General features: G+C 41.9%; 1 protein-coding gene across 1 annotated transcript; it reads right to left on the bottom strand.

Moving 5' to 3' along the window:
* Positions 1-2,841: 2,841 nt before the first annotated feature.
* Positions 2,842-3,300, bottom strand: LOC126994487 (mucin-7-like). The gene has a single exon (XM_050853805.1). It carries the CDS (start codon positions 3,298-3,300, stop codon positions 2,842-2,844), a length of 459 nt encoding a protein of 152 aa, XP_050709762.1.
* Positions 3,301-10,716: the final 7,416 nt, after the last annotated feature.

The raw sequence follows: 10,716 nt of genomic DNA on the forward strand, positions 1-10,716 counted from the left end.
TATTGTATTTTTTTTTTGCTTGCTTCTATAATTAACTTGCTTATTCTTGAATTGTTTCTTTAAATAATTTAGTCTGATAAAGGTCCGTGTTCTACTGTACAGCTTTAGAAACACATCATCACAATGTGGGTATTTACATTTAAGTACCTCAAAAAATCTTCCTATTACTTTGCATTTTTCATCAATTTCTTTTCCATGAAACAAAATAAACACAACTTCAAAATCCTTAACAAAATCAAGTAATTCTTTAGAAGGGTAAGCCAAGTGTCCTTTGTCCATATCTGATATCCAAGTGTTTTCAATTTTCTTGTTTTCAAGAAACTGAGGATGAGAATTTTTCAGTCTGTAAGCTAAATATCCTGCTACATGCATCATTGCATCCTGCTGTTGTGCCAGACTCTCTTTACAAGTTAAATTTTCATTGCAAGCTATCTCTTCTAATATTTCTTGTGTTTCATAGTGGTCCTGATTTTCAATTATACATTCTGAAGCCTCAAAACCCATATTACATGCTGTGGTGTAAGAGTCATCCTCATGTTCATCTACAATCACAGATGTTGTCTTCATCAAGGACGCAGGAATGTCTACTCCTAACAACAAAATTTTTATCCTAGTTTCAATATCATTACAGTCTGGATGGTTATTTCCTCCAATACGCCGCACACGAGAGAAAAAGTTTTCCAAAACATCCTGGTTTAGTCTGCTTGTTAACATGTAATCTATACCATACTTGTCTCTAACATATGTGTATAATTCTGGTACAGCTTTCCCAGCTAGGATCAGTGCTTTTTGGCATGGCAGTACCCTTTTGCAATTACTAAATTTGCATTTTGGAAGTTCATCCACAAGAAACTTGAGAGCGTTTTCTTGTTTTTCAAGTTTTAATCCCATGCCACACCTTTCATCCTTCACATCCCATACCTTCCTAGAATTTAGGGTGTCAAAAGCTTTATCTATGCTTATAATGAATGAAGCCTGTGAATGATATTGAGGAAGATATCTCTGAAGGGCCTTTCCACAACTCTCGCTTAACAGCTCTGCAGCAAGTCTCACATTTTGTCTTTCTTGGCCTTGCACCTGTCAAAATAGATATTGTAAGTATATACGTAATATTCAACTCGTGTATGAGTGTGTGTGTGTGTGTGTGTGTGTGTGTGTGTGTGTGTGTGTGTGTGTGTGTGTGTGTGTGTGTGTGTGTGTGTGTGTGACATTCTAATTTTGTTGTGTTACAATTAGCACATAATTTACTTTTCTGGTTTTGGTTTGGATTCTACATTGTAAATACTATACATAAACTTTTAATGAATAACTTACATCTAAGTGTCGCTGACTAATTTTGTGGCACACAGAAAATTCACTGCCAACCACATTAAGCAAATTCTGATAAATTTGTTTATTCAGGATACTGCCGTCAGGGAGGTGCAGTCCTTTGTCCAGGATGTGATTTCTGATGTTTTTAAGTGCGTGAGGCACGTCAAAAAGGAACCATATTTTGCTGAAAGAGAGAATACGTGATTCCATAATTTTAATGATGATACCTGGAATATAGAATTTTTATTTCCATATTACGTTAGTATTTATATAAATTCAGTACAAAACAGGCTATACCTACCTTCCAAGAATTTCAGGGTGAGTGAAGCATGAATCTTTTTCTGTCAGTTGCATGGCTGAGTACAGGGCTTGGTTTTTACCACCTTGGTCGCATACAAGAGCAACTACAGTGTAATTAATTTTGTGAAGCTCCAAAATTATGTCAAGCAAATGTTCTTTTGTTAGATTCATATCAAAATTGTAAAAGATAGGTTGTTTCCAATTAGAAATTAGTCCCCCATAATCACTTGTACATTGTTACTAGGGGAATATATTCTGTCAGAGGATGCACTATAACTATATTGTGCTTTAATGGACATTTCATCAAAAGAAAGAATGGTCAACCTCTCTTTTTTATCATTGAGCAATCCTTTAGCATGCAACATATCTAAACTTTGCCTTAACATACCTGGAGGGGTTTGAAAATTTTTAACCCAACGGCTAAGGCAAGAGGGAGATGGCAGGGGATGTTTCAAAACAGTTGTCACAAATTTATAAGATGTGGAAGATATTGATTTAAGCGCAAGTGCTTTTGCGACACTTGCTTGATCCCAGGAACTTTTGGATTTAGGATTGTGCAACCTATTTAACTGTGCCTCTGAAAAAATGTTAAGGCTAGATAAATAAAGATTCTGTTTATCATTTACTGATTTTGCCTTTCGAAGTTGCTTTTGTAGACGCTTCACAGTTCTTTTACTCTTATAGTATTTTTTCCTCCAGTTATCTCCAGACCTGAAAGGAAACGTAAACAACCTATACATATTGCAGAAGTATTCTGATATGTAAAGATGAGACCCAGATTAAAGAAATTCATAATCATGAAATATGGGTGCTTTTCAGGATGGGTAAAAATTGTCTTATTTGATCTCACAAATCTTTTTGTTTGATAAACTATACTTACGATTCATGAAGGTTGGTGGTCAGCTGTTTTGCTAGGAAACTTGGCCCGGCATCAGTGCCAGGGTGGTGCTCGGTGGCGTGAGAGCTGCAGCTTGGCCCGACATCAGTGCCAGGATGGTGCTCGGTGGCGTGAGAGCTGCAGCTGGCCCGGCATCAGTGCCAGGGTGGTGCTCGGTGGCGTGAGCTGCAGCTTGGCCGGCAATCTGTGCCAGGGTGGTGCTCGTTGGCGTGAGCTCTGCAGCTTGGCCCGGCATCAGTGCCAGGGTGGTGCTCGGTGGCGTGAGAGCTGCAGCTTGGCCCGGCATCAGTGCCAGGGTGGTGCTCGGTGGCGTGAGCTGCAGCGGCCCGACATCAGTGCCAGGGTGGTGCTCGGTGGCGTGAGAGCTGCAGCTGGCCCGACATCAGTGCCAGGGTGGTGCTCGGTGGCGTGAGAGCTGCAGCTTGGCCCGGCATCAGTGCCAGGGTGGTGCTCGGTGGCGTGAGAGCTGCAGCTTGGCCCGGCATCAGTGCCAGGGTGGTGCTCGGTGGCGTGAGAGCTGCAGCTTGGCCCGACATGAGTGCCAGGGTGGTGCTCGGTGGCGTGAGAGCTGCAGCTTGGCCCGACATGAGTGCCAGGGTGGTGCTCGGTGGCGTGAGAGCTGCAGCTTGGCCCGACATGAGTGCCAGGGTGGTGCTCGGTGGCGTGAGAGCTGCAGCTTGGCCAGACATGAGTGCCAGGGTGGTGCTCGGTGGCGTGAGAGCTGCAGCTTGGCCCGACATCAGTGCCAGGGTGGTGCTTGGTGGCGTGAGAGCTGCAGCTTGGCCCGACATGAGTGCCAGGGTGGTGCTCGGTGGCGTGAGAGCTGCAGCTTGGCCCGATATCAGTGCCAGGATGGTCCCTTAATTGTGCAAGTCTATTGAGCCATTCCTGTATTGGTGCCAGTTTTCTGAAATAAGATGAAGATTTTAATTTCTTGTTTTTTTTTCGTGTTAATTTTATCTAAATAAAAACTGTACTGTTAAGAATACATTTTCTTTCCCTTCAATATACTTTAATTATTTGTCAGTAATGCAAGCAATTAACACAGTTTTAGTATAATTATAAACTAAGTAGATATAATTATAATATTTCCTTCATCTCATTCACTTGTTGCATTAAGTGCCCGTAAATCTGATCATGTAGCACGTGCTCCATTCTATTCAACAAAATTATTTCCCATGATTCACATTATGACATCTGGGACATTTCTTTCGTCTCCCTATCCTCTAATCCACTGTTTATTTAAAAACATTTTTCACATCTCGATCCCGACATTTCATCAACGCAGTTCTCTTCTTCTAACTCCTTTAAAACTAGGAATCCATTCCTCTGATATAGTAGGTAAATGAATTTACATACATATATCTTTAATTCTCTTTTGATCTTTCAGTTTAAGTTTCAACACAAGGGAAATCTTCTGATTTAATAGAACATGCACTTCATATATATTTAGTATTTTTACTCAGTGATTTCAATTGGCACAGGTTCCCTAAAATCACCGGTAATTTATGTATAAAGATACAATTTATGTTCACGTTTTAGCGTTAAACAATAATTTCGGAGAGTTACCTATCGAATAAGTAAGTTTTTTTTTAACTCCAGTTGCTCTCTTTTTGCGGTGAATAAACTATCTTTTAACTTTTTGCTATATAGTTTCCACTAGTGTATTTAATTGATAAAACATTACCCAGCTATTACAATAATAATAATAATAATAATAATAATAATAATAATAATAATAATAATGGTGTGGGTGCTCAATATCATTGCAACCTTCAATTAAAATCACCTTGTCGCTATATGACCATGATATGATTGACGCTTTATTCAGCAAACATCTCCAGCTTATAGTACAGTGGATGGATCTGTACCCAGTCATGGTAGCTGTATGTTTTGATTAATAATACTAATACTCACTCTATGTGTTCCTCATAAGAAATGAAGTTCTTAATGGTGCGCTGCAGTCCTGGCAGGTTTAGTGTTGGGCAGGAGTGTGGTAATACTGATAGTTTTATGGTTTCATATGTTGTATGAAAATGAAAACACGCAGCACTAAAATGCATTGAGCAGATCATGTGGGTTTCCTTTATGTCATTGTATTTATTTAGGTCTTTCCTTTTGCACGCTTCTATCCATTTTTTTCTTAGTTTTTTGGTCTTTGGAAATGAATGACAGATGATATATTTCTTATTATTTTTAAATCTGAATACAAAGGTAGATAAAGAACAATACAACATGCCAAAAAAATGTGGAAAAAAACACCAAACAAGTGCGATAAAACGTCGTGCCAAGGAAGTTGCCGTCGTGCTGCAACAAGGGGGCGGGGCTTAAGGCTTGATGAAGGGCCGGAGCCCCGGCCGGAGCATAATCGTGACGCCAGCCAATCACCGTCCACGATGGGTTCTCATTAACATTTATATTTCTATTTTTTATTCCATAACAATTGCTTAATACGATAAATAACAAAAAATCGTCATCTTATTTTATTTTATTTTAATAGTTTATAACATTAAAAGCATCCAAGAGCTCCTAATAAAAAAGCTCATTTCGAATTTTGGTTCTTCACGTTCTATGCGAGTGACATTACCTCTTCTTTACCTTCCTTGAGTGGCCCGCCGCGGCGCCGCCCACCAGGCCCAGTAGGGGGTTAGACTTCACTGAGAGTGGGTGCTTTCTCACGTTGCACCTACTCAGTTAACCGTACTTTTTTTTGTAGTTATAATACTGTATATCTTCAAATAATTTTATGTGAAATGGCTCTAGATATTTCACAGTCCTTGAGAGGTGGAGAATTGCTAGTGCATCATGGTTTTGAGTATATTCTTCGGACGAAAGAGCCTTGGATGGATGCTGAAAAAAAGTATTGGAGGTGCAGGAAATATAAGACTTTCAAATGTAAATCATCAATAATAACGAAGGGCTCAAATATTATAAAAGAACCCTCTGACCACACCCATTCTGGAGACTCTATTCAAACTGACGCTCATGTTGCCCTTGCAAAAATGAAACAAGATGCAAAAAACACTCGTGCCACCACAAGGACAATTCTCGCCGACCATCTCGTTCCCTTAAACGATGATGTCTTGGCAAGAATGCCAGTTAAATCTGCCATTGAACGACGTATTAGACGAACACGCCAAAAGAGGAGAACATCCAACCACCTCCTCAGTCTCGAAACTTTGAGATACCTAATGATTATGCAGACATTGTCATGTATGATTCTGGAGTCGATGATCCTCAAAGAATGTTAGCCTTTGGGAGACATGATTTGGTAAATTGCCTTCAGAGTGAGTTATGGATTTGGGATGGAACATTTGAGACTACCCCATTGATTTTCTTTCATTTGTATACTATTAACGCCAAGATAGAAACTCCTATCCCCTTGTATATATTTTCTCTTGCCAAACAAAACAGCTGAAACCTACACACGTATGATTGAAATTTTAAAATGTTGCATCCAGGTCTCAACCCTTCTACTATCTTACTTGATTTTGAGTTGGCGGCAATAAATGCTTTCAAAAATGAGTTTCCTCTAGCAAGAGTATCTGGATGTTTCTTTCATTTAAATCAGTCTTTGATAAGAAAGGTAAATGAATTGGGATTGAAGGTCAGGTATGAAACAGACCGTGATTTTGCAATGACTGTCAAGTCCCTTCCAGCACTTGCTTTTGTACCAATTGATGAAGTACCTGAGGTCTTTGAAGAGTTGGGAGCTGCTTTTCCAGATGAGGCTGAATGCAATGACCTAATTGCATATTTTGAATCTACATACGTACGTGGACCTCGAGTAGGAGGAAGGGCAAGAAACCCAAGATTTGAACCACAGCTATGGAATCATTACGAGGATGCCCAAATATGTGCACCAAAACCACTAATTGCACGGAAGGGTTTCATAATTCGCTCAAGTCACTTTTTATGTGCTCTCATCCAACAATGTGGTCTTTCATGAATGGTATCAGAAAAGACATTGCAGTTCATAGGCTAACAATGCAAAATGCCCAAGCTGTCAATCTTGAGAGGCCAAGAAATAGATATGTACTTTTAGCAAACAGACTAGCAGTTAAAGTTAGATCTTATGGTGAAGAAGCCGACAAGTTACGATATTTGAGAGCAATTGCCCACATGCAAGTTGTTGGGTAGAAAATAAGATTTAGTGCTGTGCAACTATATACAGTACTTACCTTGTTACCATAGAGTAACCAAACGTTATACTGCATTTTATTTATATTTCTTCAACTTTATTTTTCTTCAAGATCTGAATATAATTAGTTTACTTACAATTCAGAGTATTTTTTATTCCATAAAATATGTGCGAGTTCAGCAGAATTTGTTGTGACTCAACTGTATTTTTATTTCCTTCGGAAACCTACATTAAAATGGTCACACTTCATTTACAAACACAAAGTGAAAAATATTTCACAAAAAGTAATAAATAAAAATAAATAAAACAAGAAAAGGAAATATAAAAACTGTTATAAGCTAGAAAAAGAAAAAAAAAACTAAAATAAAAAAGTAAAAAAAAAATAAATAAATAAAAATATAATGTATGATTGCACGGAAGGGTTTCATAATTCGCTCAAGTCACTTTTTATGTGCTCTCATCCAACAATGTGGTCTTTCATGAATGGTATCAGAAAAGACATTGCAGTTCATAGGCTAACAATGCAAAATGCCCAAGCTGTCAATCTTGAGAGGCCAAGAAATACATATGTACTTTTAGCAAACAGACTAGCAGTTAAAGTTAGATCTTATGGTGAAGAAGCCGACAAGTTACTTTAAATAAGTACTAACCTAGGGTTATTTCTTGTTTTAATTCAGTACAAAGCCTAGGCTTATTTCTTGTTTTAATTCAATACAAAGCCTAGGATTATTTTTTGCTTTAATTCAGTACAAAGCCTAGGGTTATTTTTTGCTTTAATTCAGTACAAAGCCTAGGGTTATTTCTTGTTTTAATTCAATGCAAAGCCTAGGATAATTTGTTGTTTTAATTCAGTATGCGTGGTTTAAGCTGGTGCAGGGAGGATGCTAACATAAACGAGTTACACCTGTAATGAAAGGGTTACACAACGGAGTACAGTACCATCGGCCTTCGAAAAAGGGTTAAATTGTATTACACGGTCACTGGCTGAAATAGTACTGGTTCAAGTACTACTGGTTCAGTTTGCACTGGTTCAAGTTGCACTGGTTCAGATGACCACTGGTTCAGATGGTCACTGGCTGAAATAGTACTGGTTCAAGTACTACTGGTTCAGTTTGCACTGGTTCAAGTTGCACTGGTTCAGATGACCACTGGTTCAGATGGTCACTGGTTGAATTAGTACTGGTTCAAGTAGTAGTACTGGTTCAGTTTGCACTGGTTCAAGTAGCACTGGTTCAGATGACCACTGGTTCAGATGGTCACTGGTTGAAATAGTACTGGTTCAAGTAGTACTGGTTCAGTTTACACTGGTTCAGATGGTTACTGGTTCAAATGACCACTGGTTCAAATGACCACTGGTTCACTTGACTACTGGTTCAGTTGACCACTGGTTCAGTTGACCACTGGTTCAGATGACCACTGGCTCAGATGGTCACTGGTTGAAATAGTACTGGTTCAAGTAGTACTGGTTCAGTTTGCACTGGTTCAAGTTGCACTGGTTCGGATGGTCGCTGGTTCAAATGGTTACTGGTTCAGTTGACCACTGGTTCAGTAGACCACTGGTTCAGTTGTCTACTGGTTCAGTTGTCTACTGGTTCAGTTGGCACTGGTGCATGTGGTACTGGTGCAAGTGGCACTGGTTCAGTTGACATGGAACCCTTTACCACACCTTCTTCCCCTCATCTCCTCCTTCTAACCTTCATCCAAGAAGAGCAGGAAGAGGCAGGAAGAGGTGACCTCAGACCTCCCTTTCTCCCCTGTCTTCTCACTTTCTTTCCTCTCTTCTCACTTTTCTCTCTTCTCACTTTTCTCTTCTCACCTTCTCTCCTCACCTGTCCTTCATATTCTTTTTCCAGCTCTCACACAGTATAACCAGGAACAGGAGGACTAGGTTAACTCTGAGCTCCTTTAATCACCCATTTCCTCTACTCTTTTCACCTTCTTACCTCTTCTCTTCTCACCTTATCTCCTCACCTGTCCTTCATCTCCTTTTTCCAACTCTCACACAGTATAACCAGGAACAGAAGGACTAGGTTAACTCTGAACTCCTTTAATCACTCATTTCCTCTACTCTTTCCACCTTCTTACCTCTTCTCTTCTCACCTTATCTCCTCACCTTTCCCTCATCTCGTAACCCTCGCCCATGAAAACCATTAACAAGGAAGGAATGGACGAATTCTGAGCTCCTTTTCCCTTACCTCTTATCACTTTCTTCCCCCTCATCTCTGCTCACCGTGTCTCTTCTATTTCCACCTCGCCTCTTTACCTGCCCCTTACCTTCTCTTTCCAACCCTCACACAGGAAAACCAGGAAGAGGAAGGAATAGATGAACCCAGAGCTCCTTTTGTCTCCTCTCCTCCTGCTTATTCTTGCTCCTCACCTCCGCTTTCTCCTCTTTCACCCAAGGACAGGAATACGTATAGATGAACTTAGAGCTCCTTTTGTCTCCTCTCTTCTTGCTTATTCTTGCTCCTCACCTCCGCTTTCTCCTCTTTCACCCAAGGACAGGAATACGTATAGATGAACTTAGAGCTCCTTTTGTCTCCTCACGTTTAACCTTCATCTCCTCTTCACCTCCTCATCTCCTCACCACCTTTCTCCTTATCCCCTCACCACTTTTATCCTCATCTCCTTTTCCTCTCTTTCACCAACGAACAGAAAGGAATAGGTGAACTCAGACCTCCTTTTCTCTCCTCACTTCTCACATTCATCTCCTCTTTCCCTCCTATATCTCCTTCCTCACCCAAGTCCTTAAGGACGAGATTAAGTCTGACCTCCCTTCCTCTCCTCCCTCTCACCTTCTTGTCCCCGAGCTGCATGACGCCGCAGGTGAGGTTGGCCGGGATGCCCACAGGTGTGGTGACCTCGACGGACGTGGGCAGGAAGTAAGGACAGATGGGACACAGTTGATCCGCCTCCAGGGTTCTGTGGGCGGCACCTACGGAGGGAGAGGGGGGGAGGGGGTTCGTTTGGTGTGGGAGGCAGCGGTGTGAGGGTTTGAGGAAGGAGGGAGGGTACAGGGGGAAGGGGGAAAGAGGTTGTTTGGTGTAGGAGGCAGGGGTGTGGTGGGGGGAGGAGTGGAGGGGGAGGAGGTAGAGAGGGGGATAGGGATTGGGGTAGAAGAAAGGGTTGGGTAACATCTGTGAGGTGGTGAGGTTGGTTGTGCGTAGGTTTGTGGGCGGGAAGAGGGGACGGGAAACTTTGGGGAGAGAACGTGAGGGAAGAGGGGAGCGGAATCTTTGGGGAGAGAACGTGAGGGAAGAGTGGAGGGGGAACTTTTGGGAGAAAACGTGGGGGAAGAGTGGAGGGGAAACTTTAGGGAGAGAACGTGAGGGAAGAGGGGAGGGGGAACTTTGGGGAGAGAACGTGAGGGAAGAGTGGAGGGGAAACTTTGGGGAGATAACGTAAGGGAAGAGTGGAGGGGAAACATTGGGGAGAGAACGTGAGGGAAGAGTGGAGGGGAAACTTTGGGGAGAGAACGTGAGGGAAGAGTGGATGGGAAAATTTGGGGAGAGAACGTGAGGGAAGAGGGGAGGGGAAACTTTGGGGAGAGAACGTGAGGGAAGAGTGGAGGGGAAACTTTGGGGAGAGAACGTGAGGGAAGAGGGGAGGTTAAAATTTTGGTGAGAGAACGTGATGGAAGAGTGGAGGGAAACTTTGGGGAGAGAACGAGGGAAGAAGGAGGGAAACTTTGGGAGAGAACGTGAGGGAAGAGTGAGGGAAACTTTGGGGAGAGAACGTGAGGGAAGAGGGAGGGAAACTTTGGGGAGAGAACTTGAGGAAGAGGAGGGAAACTTTGGGGAGAGAACGTGAGGAAGAGAGGAGGGAAAATTTGGGGAGAGAACGTGAGGGAAGAGGGGGGGGAAACTTTGGGGAGAACGTGAGGGAAGAGTGGAGGGAAACTTTGGGGAGAGAACGTGAGGGAAGAGGGAGGGAAACTTTGGGGAGAGAACGTGAGGGAAGAGTGGAGGATACTTTGGGGAGAGAACGTGAGGGAAGAGTGGAGGGAAACTTTGAGGAGAGAACGTGAGGAAGAGTGGAGGGTAAACTTTGGGGAGAGAACGTGAGG

The sequence above is a fragment of the Eriocheir sinensis genome, unplaced genomic scaffold (genome assembly GCF_024679095.1).
Source record: "Eriocheir sinensis breed Jianghai 21 unplaced genomic scaffold, ASM2467909v1 Scaffold802, whole genome shotgun sequence".
NCBI classification, from domain to species: domain Eukaryota; kingdom Metazoa; phylum Arthropoda; class Malacostraca; order Decapoda; family Varunidae; genus Eriocheir; species Eriocheir sinensis.